Source organism: Malurus melanocephalus, unplaced genomic scaffold, assembly GCF_030028575.1.
Source record: "Malurus melanocephalus ecotype Western Australia unplaced genomic scaffold, MMel_1.1 scaffold_5, whole genome shotgun sequence".
NCBI lineage: Eukaryota > Metazoa > Chordata > Aves > Passeriformes > Maluridae > Malurus > Malurus melanocephalus.
In genome coordinates this window covers 2,762,379-2,781,497 of record NW_026623237.1, presented here as the reverse complement: position 1 = coordinate 2,781,497, position 19,119 = coordinate 2,762,379, and the positions used below count along the sequence as shown (strand labels likewise).

Here is a 19,119-nt window from a genome sequence, read left to right as displayed (position 1 = left end):
TGAATTTACCCTGTTTCATACCACAATCTAAATCTGGCAGAAATCTGAAAAGTATAAACTTTCTATGGGTGTGAGTATTTTTAATATGGTGTAGGTACAGAAAATAGAAACAGTTTGTTTGGAAACACATTTTTATAGCAGTATTTGCAACTCCTCATTTTCCCATTATTTTCTCTCCTAAGGCAAAGACAAATATAGCTTAACATTCACAAATGGCATTTATTTTACTCATGGAAATTATAATGGTGTCTGACTGATTATAATGTAAATACATATTTTGTCTTCAGTTGTATGAAATAATTTGCATTTAAAGACATTAGGCCTTGGAGTAAGAATAAGATGTATAAAAAAATTGTTTCTAATCATCTTTTAGAATGTAGTAAATGTCAGTGGAGAAAGCAAGAGCTCTGTGGTATCTCAAACTTTGTAGATTCCCAGAAGTTTCAAGAGACACAGCAATAGACCTTTACCTTTATAATGTTAGATGTTAGTCCTAAGTGGAATGGAATCTGTGGTTTCACCTCAAAGATGTAGTATAAGTTTGATTTATCCCTGTGAGTACAATTACTTCTTTTATTATTGCTTTGGCAGCTACAAAAGCTGATGGATTTGCACTGTATTTCCTGGGAGAATGCAATAATGTAAGTATACTGGATTAAATTGCTGCTTTTCTGTACATGTGCAAGTGTGTTTTCGAATTTATTAATGGTGGTAATCAAAAAAATGTTCTCTGCATTTAGGTCCTTGGTCTTTTTGGTTTTTTGGTAAGATTTGGTGGTAATGCTGTCATTTCACTTAGTCTGGAAGCTTAACTTGTGATTTAGCCCCATTATTAATTGTCTTTAAGAAATAGAAAACCTAATTTTGATTTACTGCCTGTCTAGCCTATTCTTTGCATCTAGTTATCTCTCTGATTTTTTTTTWAAATGTTAATTGTCAGGTGCAACTTGATAGTAAGATAATGTAAATTTCAGATGTAGATTCTGGTTGTCATAAATTAAAGGTACATTTAAAATTTATGAACTCAATTAGTTTCTGATGTAATAATTCAAATAACAATGAGTCTATATTTGTTCTTCTGTTATTTGAATGTTGTTAGAACACGTTAGAACACGTATCTTTTTTCTGTCCAGTTTAACTTGTACAGTTACCACCATACAAGACCTGATAGTTATTTCAAATGGCTGTCAAGAAGGAAATGCAGTTTAGTACTTCAGTCTGTTCCCTCAAATTAAAAATCCCAATTTGTCAAAAATTTTATGTGTTTYATTGGTTCAAGAAACAAGCAATGATGAGGGAGGAAGATACTTTTTCTTCATTGTTTTTGTTTCCTTACTTTACACAGCCAGTTTTAGAAGTTTATTCTTCTATAGTCCATTAGCCAATTTCCTTTGCTCTTCATGAAATAATTGAATTCAGGAAAAGGAGTAAAAATTACTTTTTTGAAATAATGGTAACAGCATTGGAACCTGTAAGTTACTTCATGTGGAAGAAGGCCCACGCARAAATTTCCTATAAGGAATTAAAGTAATGTTTTGCATTTTTTGTGATACAATGATTATTCCATATAATAAAGATAACTCACTTTATTATTCAAAAATTCTATTTTCTCTGAGTGATTTCTGTTAAGCATATAAATAGCATGTATCTTTAAGCAACTCCTTCACCAAGAGGTATAATTTAAGAAACATGTTGTTCATCCTTTATGAATGCAACCTTTGGTTCTCATTAGTAGGTGACAGCATTTGTTGTCATGGGTAGGGGATGATGCAAACAGCCACTGGAAAGCTTCCTCCTGCTGGCAGGAACCCACAGGAAGTTCAGCCTCTTTTCGAAATGCTCAGCACTGGCCAGCTTCAGTGGCAGTGACTGTCTGTCAGCTGAGCATGCTCATCTCTAAATGCTTTGTAAAAAATTACAGTAAAATTAACTTTACAGCTTGAGACCAAGGGAATCCTTACTATGGTGAGGTTTTTCCTATTAGATTAGTGTGGCGTAGTATGGGATTACTCACAGCCTTCTGATACCCTGAGGGCCTGGGTCCTATATGACCTTCTCAGTTTTCTTTTTCCTTTTTTTTTTTTTTTTTTTTTTTTTTTTTTTTTTTTTTTTTGCTTTTTTTTTTTTTTTTTTTTTTTTTTTTTTTTTTTTTTTAATAACATATTAGGCCGATGAATATATTTGCTTCATGGGATTCCAGTATAACTCTTTCTTGAAAAAATCTCCAACCACTAAGAACACACATTGACTTTATTAACCACTGCTATGTAGCTGCATCACCCAAAATGGAATGTTTTTCATGTAGTTATTATAGGGACTGATCCCAAGTCCTTTGAAGTTAGTGTGAGATTTTCCATTCACATTAGTGGGCTTTGGGCCAAACTCATGTTTGTAGTCTTGTAACTAAATGGTAATGCATTAGCTTGCTTCTTATAAGAAATTATCATTGGAAATTAATTTGGATAGCTGTTGTCTTTTGAATATTTAAGTTAAAGGATGTATCCAAGTGACATTAGCCATTGCCCAACAAATACTGGCAATATGGTTTTATTTATGTTATTAAATGTCTTTCTAAAATGGGAACAAAAAGATTCTGCACAGCAAAAACTGGAATGAGCTAATTCTTTAAGCTAAAATGTCAAATTGTTTTTTTAAACCCTGTGATTAACCTGGACAAAGGAGTTGCTGACCTTATATGGCCATGTGTTGAAGAATGGTATTGTCTTTTTAGTGGCTTAATCTTTTGATGCTTGATTTGTGATTTGAATTTTGCAAACTCAGCAAAATCCTTCCCCTCCTCCCTTCCCCCAAATTTAGCATTGGGCTTTTTGTTTGTTAGCTTGGAAAATATACATCAATTGCTCGTTATCCAACTAGGAGTGTGTCTTTGTACATCTTTCTAAGAATTAAGTTTTGGGAGGGGATTGGGTAAGAATGGAGGCGTCCTATTAACAAGTGGATAACTGCTTTCTCTCAAGTGGTTTTCTAATATTTAGTGATGTGCATTCTAACTTCCGTGAGGGAACTTAGGATAAAACTGAAGCAAAAGCACTAAATCTACTTAATTTCAGCTTCTGCTGTAAATATGTATAGGTATACTTTTGCTTGTTTAAATTAATCCGAATTTGAGAATTTTAACTTGTGTTAATCTATCACAGCAACATTTTTGCAATATGAGATATCCTTACCTAGCTTTATCCTAGATTAATTAGGGAGTTTCTAATTAGGATATAAAATAATTTCCTTTTACAAAAATGCTTAATTTTTACAAAATGAAAACCAGCAAATGATTACTATGTGTGCTATTATTTCATAATATTGAGAAAATTACCAATTTATTGTAAATTGTTTTTCTCATGGATAACTAAGAATGCGTAGTAAACCATTCTTTGGTGCAATTTTTAATATAGACAGAATTTTCTTTACGTGAGAATTATATTAGAATTGAAAGAAAATTCATGTAGTTTGAAGAAAACCTCTAGATTAGCCAGTGCCTTTCTTCTTGCAAAACATAGATGATACAGGCTTTTAAAGGAGGACATTGCTTTAGAAAAAAAAAAAACAACCCTTGGAGTTTAACAGCACGAAAGTAAGTTTGTAAAAATATCTGTCCATACGAAAAGTTTCTTTATGGCTTTATTGTCCTTCTCTATATTGAAATTTACATGCTATTTGAGTTAGAAAACAGCATAAGGACTGGGTAACTTCAGGCTGACAGTTCAGGCTGAGTGCTTTCAGGACCTTTACTTGAGTAAATTTGCTTGAAATGGAAGATACCACATCAATTGCAGATTACAGGGCATTCTTTGTGCAAGTGTGACTCAGAATTGGTGCCAGAATGAGTGTGGCCAGTTCAGTTATTTTGGGATCCTTCTGGTTGTTCAAATTGCTTGGAAACACTAGCACTCAGAGCACTCCTTGCTAAGAGTATTTTGGTGATATAATTCTGTTTTTCAAATTATTGCCCTCTAGCAGGTAAGCACCCCTCACATGCCCAACTCCTTTTCCTGTAAAGTTTCCCATTATATCAGGATCTGGTTCTGCCTGTGCTATACGTATGGTAGACTGCATTGCAAAGTACTCAGGTGCTAAGAACAGCAGATCTTCCTCATCAGGGTTGTGATCTGAACAGATCTGTGCCCATACTGCCTCTGGTTTTTGAACTTTATTCATATCTAAGGAATTATCTTTGTCCGTGGGTTAGCGTAGTTATGCAAATAAAATTATTTTTTCTTAAGGTACATAGCAGCCCTTTTACAAATACTATATGCCAGAGAGCAGAAACAATTCCAAATCAAACAGGAATGAAGCAAAGGACTTGACTTTATCTCAATGTTCTGTTTTATTTCTTATGGGGATGAATATACAGTTCATAACTCTCCTGTTATGACCTTAATTAAGTATCATCTTCAAACATGATTTAAAGGATTTACTGAAATCGTCATATTGGATACTGTGTGCGTGTAAATCAATTCCTAAGTATCATTTTAGCTGGGCATGGATTTAAGCCCATAAGCTGACATCTTTACAGGGCAATATTTCTAAAATACTGATCACAGCTACAGAGTTCCTAATGTATTAATACATTAACTGATCCTTCAGATACTTCTTGTTTATAGTTTTTACTTGTATGAGTAATTTGCCTCATGATTGCATTGTGATTCCTACGTAAAGATGTATGTCTTTGAATTTAACAGGCATACACTTAAAGTAGCTTTTACTTGGTCTTGTGTTACTTAGTTCCTGAAATCGCAAATTGTGTTGACAAACAGATTATTCTCGCTTCAGACAGAACTTTCCAATAGCTTTATTGTGAGAAGTAATTATGTGAGGCCACAAAAATGTGCACATACTCTGTGCTTCAGGGTGTATTTATTAAGCCATTCTAGAATTTGTGGTCATACAGACGTTGTTGCGGCTTGATGTGCATGCAGTGCCACCTAGTGAATTTATAAGGTGGGTGATTTGGATGATTGAGATGCCAGGAAAAAACATTTACTGCTTGCTAATTGTCCCGGTTTTTGAATGTGTACATCTCTCTGAAATTTGACTCTTTTAAACGTGTGTCCAGGTGAAACCTTTCTAGCTGCAGGTCAATTCACAAAACTTTTGTCTTTATCCTTGAATCAGTTCTAACATCATGCATTTTTTATATGTAAAATGGAAGAAATCTGTTGCTTTCTTACTTGCCAGAAAATAGTGATACTCAGCAGGGAGCAAAAGCTATTCTTGAGTTACAGTGTCTGAGTTTAACTTTGAGTCAACAAATTATCAAGCTGAAAGAAATAAAAAAAACAATAAATAAATGTCAAAATCTATTTTAGGGAAATTTTGGTCTTTGTTAATATTCAGGTAAATGGACTTGTGGAATATGGTCACGATGAATAAAGTATCATAGAATAGAGACACATCAGGATCATCAAAGTCCATTTCCTGGCACTGCAGAGGACACACCTAGAGTCACATTGTGTGCCTGATGTATTGTCCAAATACTTCGTGAACTCTGCCAGGCTGATGCTGTGACCGCTTCTCTGGGGAACCTGTTCCAGTGCCCAACCACCCTTTGGGGGAAGAATTATTTCCTAATATCCAACCTAAACCTCCCCGACACAACTTCAGGCCATTCCCTCGGGTGCTGTCACTGGTGACCACAGAGGAGATCAATGCCTGCTGCTCCTCTTCCCCTCATTGTGACTGCAGTGAGATCTCTCCTCCGTCTCCTCCAGGCTGAACAGACCAAGTGATCTCACCTGTGCCTCATGGGATTTCCCCTCAAGGCCCTTCACCATCCTCATGGCCCTTCTTTGGATGCTCACTTACAGATTTAAATCTGTTTTACATTGTGGCACCCAAAGCTGCCCCCAGCACTCGAGGTGAGGCTGCCCAAGGTCAGAGCAGAGCAGGACAATCCCCTCCCTTGCCCAGCTGGTGATGCTGTGCCTGATGYCCCCCAGGACAGGGTTTTCCCTCCTGGCTGCCAGGGCACTGCTGGCTCATGTCCAACTTGCCATTGASCAGGACTCCTARGTCCCTGCATGGCACTGCTCCCCAGTGTCTCATTTCCCCAGTCTGTGTGTGCATCAATATATGCTACAGGTAGAATGCGGAAATTGCTGGAAAATTAGGCAGAAACTGGTCGGTTGTGGTTCAAAATCAGAATGAGAGGTTGTTTTGCATTAATATGCAGAGATGTATCCAGGTATCTGGTTTTGCTCAGTATATTCACTAATGCATGAGTGAAGAAAGAATATAGGACTGCAGATATATTTGTCAGAATGGATTAGATTTCAAAATGGTCTTTGGAAAATGGTCAAAAGAAACCAGACAAAGATTCAGCTAGGAAAAATGCTGGGCTTTCCACAGATTCTCTGTGTAGGGCAGTTGATGACTCTGAGAAAAATTCTAGGGTTTTCAGTGAATTTGATGGTAAAAATGAGTCAGCAATATTATTGCTATGTAAAAAATGCACTTATGAATATAGCAAAAAACAGAACTCTAGCCTTACTGTATTTTTCCTATTTCTGTCTCCACTCCTAAGGCCTGAGATAGAATAATATGGTTGCTTTAAGCACTGCACTTAAAGAAAAAAAGTAAAATTTGAGGAGCTGAAATGAGTTAGGAAGAGAACAGAGAGAATGGTCAGGAAACAAAATTAGTGGTTTTGCTTAGTCTAAAGGAAAGAAAGTTGAGAGGTGAAGATATGCCTGGATGAGGCAGAGAGGAAGGGAATCCTCTCCAATACCTGTGGTGTGTAGGGCAAGAAGCAATGTGCTTGAATGGGCATGGGGAAAACTTCCTCATGCTGTGTCTTTAATGAAGCATGACAGTCTGTTGCTTGTGAAAGCTCAAGGATGCTCATCCCTGGAGGAGTGGTTGAGACCTGTTTGGCCCAATTTCTTCCAGAGAAATGCTTAGCTGAGCATGCCTTAAATGGAAGGGGTGGTAGAGATGTATGTCAACTTGGATTTCTGTGTCAATGAACTGATATGACTCTTGTGGTGTTTTTCAGTTGTGTAAATCAGCTGGAAAGTTTCCAGGAGTTAAGTGCAGTTAAAAATTGATACCGTTCAGAAGGACGAGAACAACAACAAAAAAAACCCACCCAAAACCAAAAAAACAAACCAAATCCAACAGCTAGTATTTTTACACTGAATCTAAGTGCATCATCGTAATTTCATGAGTATCCAACATTGGTACATACTGTGTGGGTTAAAAATGCAAATCTCCTGTCAAGTGAGATTAATTGTGAGTTAATGCAAAAGAAATAGGTTTTTGTAAACAATGGTCGTAGTTGCTGGTGTTTTTTTCTTCTTTCATCCCCATGTTCTTCATGCAGTCAGACTGCTGCCTTTGTGCTTAAACCCAGGACATAACTACCCAGAGCTCTTTAAGATTTTAGCATGGTGGTATTGGGCTACTACTTGAACTAAGGCAGTTTACAAATCCAAGAGTTTTGGCTGTGAATACTTTCCAAATTAATTATGTTTGTTTTTCTTGGTCAACTTTGTCTATCAGGATGAGCTTTATTCCTGCAAAAAAACCCAGCCTTAGGGCACAGCCTTTGTAACGATCTGCAGATAATTTTATCATTAGGTTGTGTGGTCTTACATTTAGGTTTTCCCTTACCAAGAGTAAAAATCTATTGCTGTTACTGAACAGAAACAGATGTGAACAGCAAAAGCCATTAAACTCTCTTAATATCAGCTTGATCAATTTCCTTTCTCTTTAATTTTTTCTTATCCCCAAGCATCAAATCACATAACAATGTTTTAGTATGAAGGCCTTCATTTAATGTCAGTTGAATATTACGTGGCTTTCCATGAAGCATTTTTAGGACCATTTTTATCAGCAATTTGTGCTGTGGAAGAAACTAAATCAAGATAAGTTACCCATACCACCAAAACAGTTTGTTAGTGGAATGCTTGTCACATGTGTACTTTAACCCTCATGTTAATCATTAGACCTGGTTCTTATCCAGACTTCTTTTTTTTTTTTTTTGCAAGGAAATTTTAGGAAGATGGGTTTATGATTGTCATTTGATTAGTTATAAGTAGTTGCACAAAAAGAAGAAATAACAGTTTGTGAAATGATGATGATGAGGAATTCATGTTTGCAGTTTAAATACAGCCCTGGCGAACTTTATATAGCTGGTTGAATGGTTTCTAGTTTTTGTGAGATAGGATTTGGTGTTGTGCTGGATTCCAGCAAACTGCATACTAGCAGTGACTAGAAAAATAGCATCAGTTATACCTGTAGTTGTCCTCTTCATCAGAAGAGCCAAGAAATCCCTGAAAACTGCAGGTACTTTCTTGATGCTGTAACAATATCTGCCAGGAGTTGCTGATGCTATTGTGTTATAAGAATTGCTGCTACTCCTCATGTTTTCTTATATTGGGATTTTAATCTGCTTTCTCTGTCAAGCATTAGGTTTTCACTTGAAAAACCAACAATGGGGCCAAGTTATGACAGCGTGACAAGATGAACATGAGTAATTCTTCAGGCACATGCTCTTAGCTGTTAGATATGAGGAGTAAAGAAGGTTTTTAAAGCCATAATAAGACGTTCAAGATGAATTACTTAATAATTTTACCAAGGAAAGAGCACCAAAACCCACGGTATTATGGCTTATTGACTATATACTGATCTTTTAATGGATCTGAAAGCCAAGTTGGTGGGTTTATCTGTGAATTGATGATGCTTTCATATTGATATCCCTCAATAAACAATTACAGGATACAGTATTCTGCCTTCCTGTAGACTGTCAGGCTTGTTAATACATCTGTATTGTAAAAAGATATTACAGACTACAATATATTTTCTATACCTAGAGTGACTAAGAAACATGAGTTAAAATACTTTAAGTTGGAAAAAACTCTGAGATCACGGAGTCCAGCCATTAGCCTAATGCCACCAAGATGATAAGTTGGATCTTTTAACATTTATCTGTGTTCACCAGTGTTTGAACATTTGTTAAGGTCCTAATTTATTTTGGACTTTCTGTTTTGCTTCAGTTTGTTTTTTTTAAGAACTTGCTCTATGTGTTTATGATAGGTCATTAGTGGGCTCCAAACCACACTGTAACATCCATCAAAAGTAATAGGAGTTTTTTTGGCTGTGGACTTTGATAAAGTGAATTAAGTGATTAAACTAGGAGGGGAGGAATAATTTTGAAGATTTTAGGCCCAACCAGAACAATCTGTCCTGTCACAGATGGAAAGAAAGGAAGCACCTCATGTGCTCTAGGGTTTCAACAAGGTACAGGAGGTTCCTGGTGTCAAACTTTGGTGTTCCCCTGCCTGCTACATTTGAAGGAAGAAGTCTGTCATCATATGGAACTTGTTGAAAGAATATTGTTATTTGAAAGCTTCCAAAGGATTCTCTCTCGAAGCCAGTATTTGCTCTTTTGGTAGTTTATCAAACTCAGTGATAATTTTAGAAATTCCCATAAAGCTGTGTCTGTGGGGTGCCTCAGAGATTATTTCAGTAAGATGCCATAGTAGAGCAAAGCACAGTTTACTGTGTTTTGTTTGGCTGACCTTGCCATTGATGGCCTCTACTCAAGACATTTCTACATCCTTAATTGGCAATAAACATTTTAAACTCATTCAGAGTTAAATTAACGAAATACGGAATGTACCAACACTCCTGACATTTTATTAGGTGTGTGTATAAAAGTCAGTGTGGGATGGTAGAAGCTTTTTGACTAATTACTGCTTGTATATGGTGATGAGAAAAATTGCCTTTCTTTTTAATAGTCTGYGTGGTCAGGATCAGATGATCAGTTGTTCTACACAGTCATCCTTTTCTACCTGTACAGTCTGAAGGAATACTGGCAACTTTAGGATTGTTGGCTAGTTCAAAGGGTTTTTTGATCACTGACCTCTTAGCCATGGGTTTGCAGCTTCCCTTAGAAACAGAATGGAATTGCTTCTGCAAAACTCTTTTTGGAGAAGCTGGAAGTAAAATAAGGTTCACAAACTTAGGGAAGATTATTCACAGCACTACTTCATGGTGTTAGCAGCAGAGGGTTTATTGGGCAAAATGGTACACAAGGACACAGRAAATACTGTGCTGGTGAAAACAGCCTTTGCGGGCAATACTTCATGGTATTCAACATTGGTTTTTGGCCACTGAAGGTTTAGTGAAGGTGTTTTCTGAAGGAATGCATGCATGTGTGGAAGAAGTGACCTCTTTGTTTTCTGCTGCAAGTGGCTGTTTGGTTTTCTTCCTGTTTTTCTTGTTTTGAGAAGCTCTTTCTGAGAAGAGAAAGACTTGTGCAGTATTTGGTGTTTAGTGCTGTGCATGACCCAGGAGACAATTGTGGAAAAGCACATTTTATACACGTGATTAAAATAGCACAGTTAGTTTGCTAATTGTCATACGTTGCTACCTTGGCAAAAAGAATCAGATAAGTCTTAAACTATAAGGAGAATGGTGTGAATAAAAGTGGTGTCAATCTTTGGCAAAATCGACTTCAGTCTTGAATGTCCTGTTGATTCTGATTCGTTCCACTACTTGGACCACATCAATCAGACTTTAAACATTGTGTTGTATCTCGACATTTTTCAGTGGTCTGCAATAAAAACCATACACACTATAGTGTTATTGTTCCTATTATAAGATACTTTTAACATAGGAAATCTTAAGCGTGTAGTATAGCAGATCAGAATTCTGTAAGGATATGTATTTCAGTGTTTCTATGCTGTATATATTTTACTACCTTTTTATTTTTTAAAAAAWATTTTATACCAGAACACTGATTTAATTAAAAAATGATATGTGATTTCTTCAGTTTTATTAGAATAATGTACTTTTATTTTAGATCCTGATGTGCTTTTCTTGGCTGTTATGTAAAATGTTCATTTTTGCACTCTATTGAAGTGCATGTAAAAACATGAACTGATGCTTATGAAGGCAAGTAACTGTGAAACTAAATTTTCATTTAAAAATTATATGTATCTTCATTAATTATAAGAAAGGAAGAATAAGCGCCACTTTTTTCTGGTAGATTGAGTAGGCTTGTTCTGACAGATTCCAAGTATTGATTCAATGTTTTTTAAATCTTTGGATGTTGTTTTTTTGTTGGTTTTTTGCTTATTTTTTTAATTACATGGATGTAATTCATGTGGAAAATAAACATTCTGACTTTTCAAGTGTCTCTTACTTCTAAAGGCCACACTTCAGAGAAGGTGTGAGAATAAATGTGTTTCAAGAATAAGGTTGAGGYTTAGAATAAGAATAAACCGAAAATTCCTTTATTTCATGCACTTGTACTATAATGCAAGACATCAAAATGGAGAAAATACTGTGCATATTCAGCAGGGCTAGTCCATGGGAGAAACATCTTTCCTTCCACCTGAAGAAATCACTTGTCAGTGCTAAAATAGTTTGTGGCAGCTCTACCTTCKCTTTTATGACAGTTTAATTTTCATCTGTACAACAATATTAGCAAATGAATTACTAGATGGAAAACTCACTTTCGTGTCTTGCTGAATTTTTGAGACTGACTTTCTGCTTAAGAACAAGACAAGTATTCAGTTACTGGTTTTGTCAGAATCTTGAGCATTTTTCTTTTGAATTTACTAAGTTACCCTAGCACCTGGACTACTGATTCTTCTTGGATAGACTTCAATCTCGTTTTGGCTATGAATTTCATACCTTTTATTGACCATTTGTTTCCTCCTCAGCCTAAAGTCCCAACTTTCTCCTTCCAAATGCTGTTAATCCATTACAGCTAAAGTACATTCATCCTTGCAGGAGTGCCTTCATATGGTGCATTGTATTGCACCTCCTTNTTTTTTTTTTTTTTTTTAATTGTTTAGTATGTTTTACAGTGTCCTGTGCATGTTTGTAGAGAAAGGATCATTATAAGAGGATGCAACTCATATCATCACTTCATTTTCTACAGCTGACAGTAGAGGCTGAATTTTCACATGCAAATTTTACCTTTAATAATCCATGCTAGAAAACTGCCCCTGTTTCATGGCAGSCCTAAGGAAAGCAAATTCTGAGAGTAAAATTAATCAGCAGCACAACCTGTGGCCATTCTTAACAGGAATGTTAGTTATACATTGTGGTGTGGCATTGTTATCTATCTGTGGTATTATATGAACAAGAAATTTAAATATCTCTTGGAGTATTTTCTATTGAAATAAATGAGTGCACCCTAGATTAAAAAAAAACTAAAAACAACCTTTCTCTCACAAGGTAAAGTTTTATTCTGTGAATTTTTTATGCTCTGTGTTGTGTGTTCAAAGTAAATGCAATCCTACCCCAACAAAGAGTAACTGATGTTAGTCATCCACTGTTACCCATGGCAGTTGTCCAGGAGTTATCCACCATCTGAATGGTAACTTTACAGTGGGATTTTCTAAGATTTGAGAAGAATTAAGTGATGTTTATTTTAACTACTTTTCATTGACAAAAGCTGTTTCTCTACATTATTTACTTTATTCTACATAGGTTGCAGAGTAACTGCAAAAGTAATAATGCTTTCTAATTGCATTTTTTTTTTCTTTCTCTTTTTTTTCCTTCTAACTAGAGTCTGTGTGTATTTACACCACCAGGAGCTAAAGAGGGACACCCACGACTCATTCCTGCAGGGCCCATTGCACATGGCACCACAGTATCTGCTTACGTAGCCAGATCCAGAAAAACGTTGTTAGTAGAAGATATTCTGGGGGTAAAAAGCTTTCTGTTTGTTATGAGATGATTACAGCATGTTCTTAGAATGAATGTTTTGATGCTGAAATATTTATTGAGATGAACCTTTAATGATAAAATTGATATCTGTCTTGATAGCAAGAAAATTATTTTGAGTTTGTATAAGCTGATGGAATAATTTCAGAATATTTCATTTATTTCTAATTTTAGAGGTTTGGGATTTTTTCACTTTGGGTTTAGGTTATTTTAACTGTTTTTTGGTTGTCAGATAAAGAACCTAATGGAACCATAGTCACTTGGAGAAAACAACCAGTCAAAACTCCTGTCTTCTTGATCTTGAAATATTAGTCCCAAACAAGAAGGYTTTCATAAAGTCAATCAATTTTGATCTAATTTTAGTACAGTAATGCAGGGYTCACTGTGACAAAAATTTCAGTCAGAATTCTGGTTATTAGGAAGGATTTTTATCTCTGCATACTCTAATACAAAGCTAGAATACTTATAGTATCAGTAGATCTAGATGAAAGTACACTAATATAACTGATATCAGAATTCAGGCCCTTTTTTCTAACAGGAGTCAGAAATTCCTAAGGTGATATTCTGATAATTCTTGGAATGTGTCCTTCTAATTTTTTWWAAAAAAATTCATCCTGTAGTTGCATCTATGCAATTGTATGAAATTGATATTTAAATTGTACTTTATGCGAGCACTTTATGATTACTTGGTTATGAGAACACCAAGGAAGTTTACATTCTTGTCTGTCTTCAGTGTTTCCTATCTTTTCAAGTTCTGTCCAGAATAACAATGTTTGGATACTGGGACCAAAATTAGACATTACTGTCTCTATTTTTGAAATTATTTGTTAAAAATGTATGACCTTAATTGGGCACACCTGGTCTATAAAYAAAATACCAGATGCCTAATGTGAGTACACTTAAACAGAGCCACAAAATTAAAAGGCAGAAGCTGCTTTCCCTGTAGTAATAGCCAGTGCTTTCTACACCCTCTGGACTATTGAGATTTTATATGTTGGTTTGTTTTTTTCAGTTAAATATGGGGTTTAAATTGCTGCTGGTAATGTCCAATTAATATCATGACATCCCTATATACAAGAGCTCTGTGTTTTGATTTCACATTCATAAGAAAATCATGGGGTTAGTGAGGAGAGGATTTGCACTTTTTTGTTCGTTTAGTATCAGTGATTCATTGMCCAAACATCAGGATTCATTTTGGTGAGATGGTTTGCCTTCATGTGGGTTTAGGAGCCTCTCAACAGCAAAAGGGAAGCGCKTGCAGGCAGGCTTGCCAGCCCTTTTTTGTGGGAGGACAGAATTAAAAAGAGAAAGCAGAAGGCTCGTGTTTCAAAGTGCTTCCCACTCTCTTTTGTCTGTCATTTCTTCAAATTGATTGTCATCTTAATAATTAAGGTAGAGATTACTTGTTGTTTCCTTTGAGAAATGAGAGATTCGGATCAGCCTTGGAGGAATGTCTGTCTTGCCTAAGCACAGCCTGCAGGGAACATCTGGTACGAATCAAAAACTGAAGGACTGATGTGCAACCGAGTGGGTCTTGCACCCTTCACACTGGGTGGTGACTGCCTTACTAAAGGCAACATCCAGGTGCTTTCTCACGTCTGTGTGAGTTTTCCTACATGGGGAAGTGAAGTTGTGAAGCCTTTAACATTCCCTATGAGGATTGAAATTTATGTATYTGGGCCTTTTATAGTGGCTGGTAGGATTACTTTAACATTTATTGCTGTAACTTTTGCACCAGTTTATTCAGGATGCATAAGCAAAGGAAGAAGATGCGTACTGTAATGTGTTATTTTTTAGGAACATGCTTTCTTCCTCGAGAGTTGGTTGAGGATTATAACTCTATAGCCTGAAGTCTTAGCTTCAGGTTTCAATTTTTGTTCTCTTGCAAGAACTGTTGTCTGTTTGGTAATACTGACATCCAGGCAGTCCACTTCATGACTACAAATGCTTCAGGGTTTTTTTGAGGGAAAAGTATGGGGAGGTAGTGTTTTCTGTTTGGATTTCTCTTTAATCTGGACTGGCATTAGCAATGAAGTGCTCTTTTTGCTGCCTGTGAGATTAGAGAAAAAAGTATTCTATAAACAAACCCGAAGCTGGGTGTAATACCACACCTAATTCTGACTTTATGTCAATAAGGTTATCTGTATACCTGAATTAATGCTGGGACTTTTGAATTGTATTCTTTTAGTAGATGTCTTAATACTGTTAAGTATTAAGTGTAAGTTATGCTGAAAGATGAGTTTTATTGAATTTTGTAATTTTCCTGCAGGTTTGGTCAGACTGGAGGGGGAGGAAAATGTCAGTATGTYTTTCCTGTTAATGTTTCATCAGATWTTACATTTTRTCAGATTATGTTTGCATTTTCTAGGATGAGCGATTTCCCAAAGGTACTGGACTGGAATCAGGGACCCGTATCCAATCTGTTCTGTGTTTGCCAATTGTCACAGCGATTGGTGACCTGATTGGAATCCTGGAGCTTTACCGTCACTGGGGCAAGGAAGCCTTTCACCACAGTCACCAAGAGGTGAGCTCATGGGCAGCCTTTGCCCACTTCCCCACAATGGTCAGGACTTCACCCCCATCCCTCCCCCCCCTCCAAACTTCCTTGTGTCACTCTTCTCATGAGTTTATACTTTTTTCATGCTTGATTTTTGTTCCTACTAAAAAAAATAGGTAGTGATTTGTATTTTCAAAGAGGAGGTAAACTATACAAGCACAGGGACACATCAAGAATTTCACCTTGTGTTCTTTTGTGGATAAACAGATTCAAGGTTTCTTTATTGATTATAAACTCAATRTGGAGTTATTAGAGAAGTTAATGCAGGGCAGGCAAATGAAATATAAGTGTAAATCAAACATCAATAACAAAAATTACTTTGTATAAAAAAAGACACTGCTTTGTTATCCTGAATTCTCGGTCTTAACTTTCCAGTAAGGTTTTATTTTACATTATTGTAAGATTTTAAAATTTATTTTAGTTCACTTTTTGGTGCAGCTTCTCAAGAAATGAGCCCTATTGCAAAGCATAGTGTTRCAATGTCATAGCAACAGTTTGTCAACAGTTTCTCAAAGCTGGGTTTCACAGGAGGGSAAAGTGATTTTATTTTAAACCAAAAGTAAAGTAAAAGAGATTTCCGATCTTTGCATTCACATTTTTACTGCTACACACTCTACAGCACCAAGATGTGTATGTCTAGGTGGTATTTCCAAGAATCATGTACAAAGACACAAGTATCCAGCTAGTCCCTCCAGAATTCCTTGCAACAGGAGTACAAGGGATGCTGTCTGCTGAGTCCTTATGGTCTCCTGGTTTCTTTCTAGGTTGACAGACATGCTGGTTTTGGTTCAACTTTTCTTTAGCCTTTAGAAGCTGATAGATTTTGTCTCTCTAKTGAGCCCCATCTCTGTGAGTTGTCAAGGTTTACTCATTGTCCTTTGTCTCCTGACTTAGATGTTCTTAGAAACTGTGTATAGCAGTGCTGGTACCTGGATGACCTGYCAATCTAAGTGACGCTCATAAAGCTCTCTTCTGCTTTTTTAAAATTTCTGATGCTCCCCCATGCAGATATTCCTGTTCATACTCATCTCCTTTCCATGGTTATTTTGCATGTTTTACTGTATTCATATAAGGCCTGTGTAGCTATGCTGTCCATACATATCCATTGGTCAATCCAAAGCTATGAGCTGCTAGCCAAATACAAATTAATTTGGAAATGGAGCAGATGTCGCAAAGGCCCTTGATGCACTAAAGGTGTCAGAAATGCATCTTTGCTCTCATGTCTGGGTGAGGATCCCTGCTATGTCCCCGTTAAGATGTCTCTCATGTAAAGATGAATGCCCTGTTCATTTCTGTGTGCACACTCCCCCAGGGAAGGGAACCTGAACACAGAGTTTAGGACAAAATGGAGTGAGTTCTAGCCAGGTGTGTTGTCTCAACAGTGGTGTGAGATCCACCACGGTGCAGTTTAGCTGTACTGAACAGGAATTATTTGTGTGAAAAGGACAGAAAATATTCAGGCAAGAGACACTAAAACTAGTCCTCCCAAAGAAGGAAAACAGCAGCAGTATTTGTCAAGTGTGTATTTTGTTCATTAGTAAGCTAAGTACTCTAGCATTGATTTGGTGTTCATTTGTGTCTGTTATTTGGGTAGTCAGTGTTGCTTCAACTTGTTGTCACACCTTGTATATTTTCACCAGCAGACAGAGGTCAGGATAGGGGCTAGATTAGTGTGGTRGTGCCAGTGTCCTTGCTCAGAGAACAAAGAACAGCCATTCATACAAAACCAGGCTTCATTAATTCTGCAGCACAGTGTCTTTAATTTTTAAAACAGTSCTATTACATTAATCAATCTACAATTCAGATAGGTCTGACATGCATTGTTTTGTGAAAAGATGAATATTTTATGTTATATGAAGCACCTTCTGTAGCTAAAGTTCATGAATGTTCTACTTGGAAAAAAACTGGCTGCTAAATGAAAGTATTTTATTAGTAAATTAAAAATATTTTAAGGTCACTTTCCACGTGTTCTAAAGCGTTCTTTTAGTTTTCAGATTTCAGAAAGCCTTTGGATACCATTAGCCATTTTTTTTAAATGTGTGCAAAGTGTTCTGTTTCAAAATATAAAATCATAAAAAGATACCTTAAGAGGGTATACAAAAGCTGTCCACTTGTGCTTCTGTTCCCTGKGTTCCTGTAAAACGCCTGTGCTTCAAGGACAGGAGATTATGCATGGTAGCACATCACAGCTAGCTGCAGYGTACATGACATTTGTTTGAAACGTTGCCTGGAAACTGTCATACTTCAAACACTAGTCTTGAGCTGAGGGATCAGGTCTGATTCTTCTGCCACCAAAACAGTAATGAGAGAAACAGTGCCTGTTCACAGCTGGAAGTAGCAATTGCTGAAGAGGTACAGCCCCAGAAAGCTGTTGAGGAATATTTTATTTCTATGGCAGATGCCTTTCAACAGTGTCATTTTTAAACCCTCAGCCTATGGTATGTTTGTTTAGATGTYGTATTTCTGAGCTGATGGGTGCCCAWTTCTGCTTCTGAAGAGTATTGCTAWGCTCTAAAATTGAAAGACTCAYAAGTACACTGAGACTTTTGCAAAATAACAGTCTTCCCACAAATTGTTACTGCCTGCCTGTCTAAAACAGCTCAGACAATTTACTTAACAGGCAGACAGAGAAAAGAGGCTTGCAACCCATGTGAAGTTTTCAAGGTTACTTCAGAGAGAGTTTCTTCTCTTTTGTTTCAGGTTGCAACAGCAAATCTTGCATGGGCTTCAGTAGCAATACATCAAGTACAAGTAAGTGTGAGTGGTTTTTCAATTTTTCATTGTGTGACTTGTCTTCCAGAACTTATTTAGTAGGAGCATGGATGGTGATCAGATTTGAGTGGAGGTCACTGCTAAAGCATTGATTAAAGCCCCTTACTTGAASCTGGAAGAATATGCCAACGTTTTTGGTGTTCGTTGTACTAGTTTTCCTCACTTGCAATCACGGATCAAATAACAACATTTGTACTTAAGGAAAAGAATTTGAACAAAGGAGATAAATAATGATTAAATTAGATTTTTAACAACTTTGAAGGTTTGAGGGGTTGTGGGGTTTTTTTGGGCTTTTTTTTTGTTTTTTGGGGTTTTTTTTTTTGTTTGGTTTGGTTTGGTTTGGTTTTTTTTTCATGTGGAAAGGCAACTTCTAGGCTGACTGGTCCCTTTCCTCCTGCTTTGGTATTCAGTTTGAAATTATGAGGTGTTGCTAGCAGAGCCTATTTTAAGCCATCCTCGCTAGCTGCTTCATGGTCCTGTAACTACTGCCACTAAGGATGCCTCCTGCTGTCCCTAGCTGGGTGCCTAATGGAGCTTCACACAGTGTCAAGCTGCTCTAGCAAACCCCAGCAGCTTTGCTAATAGGTTTTGTTACTTCAGCTAGCAGAAGATGGTAACACTGAAGCTAAACATATTCTGTCAGCTCAGAGAAGACGCCAAAATAGATTCTTCTGTCAACTCACAGGAGGAAAATCATGACGTTCTTTTTTTCAAGGTGTCTTTCATACTCTTGTCAGAAGATGTGCAGAAAGTTTTCTGCTTTTCTTTTCTAGGCTCTGATGTTTGTTGCCTTGGTGCTGAAAGTCACTGGCTTTGGGGTGGTCATTCACATCTAGGCAGAATTAGCTGGCATAGATTATTGTACACCAGTGGAATTGCAATTGCATGCAGTTGTAGCTTCGCCTGTGWAAGAATCATTCTCTCCTTAACTGAGAAGCCTTTCACATCTAACAAAACACAACATGGAAAGCTAAGTTCAAATTTGTCCATTGATCATTTTTATTTCTCTTCTTCTAAGCAGAAGGTTTTTTCTTCCCAAGTGTTTTTGCATGAGAAGAGTGCAAGAATTTTGATCTGGCATTTTGTGTCTG

The 19,119-nt window shown here is 36.7% G+C and overlaps 1 protein-coding gene across 1 annotated transcript in view; it reads left to right on the top strand.

Moving 5' to 3' along the window:
- Positions 1–19,119, top strand: part of PDE10A (phosphodiesterase 10A) — a 166,435-nt gene that overhangs the window by 112,657 nt on the left and 34,659 nt on the right. The window contains exons 5-8 of the mRNA XM_057370497.1: positions 592–641; positions 12,542–12,682; positions 15,068–15,223; positions 17,957–18,007. Of these exons, the coding sequence (XP_057226480.1) occupies positions 592–641; positions 12,542–12,682; positions 15,068–15,223; positions 17,957–18,007 (398 nt within the window). The remainder of the gene's footprint in view (positions 1–591; positions 642–12,541; positions 12,683–15,067; positions 15,224–17,956; positions 18,008–19,119) is intronic.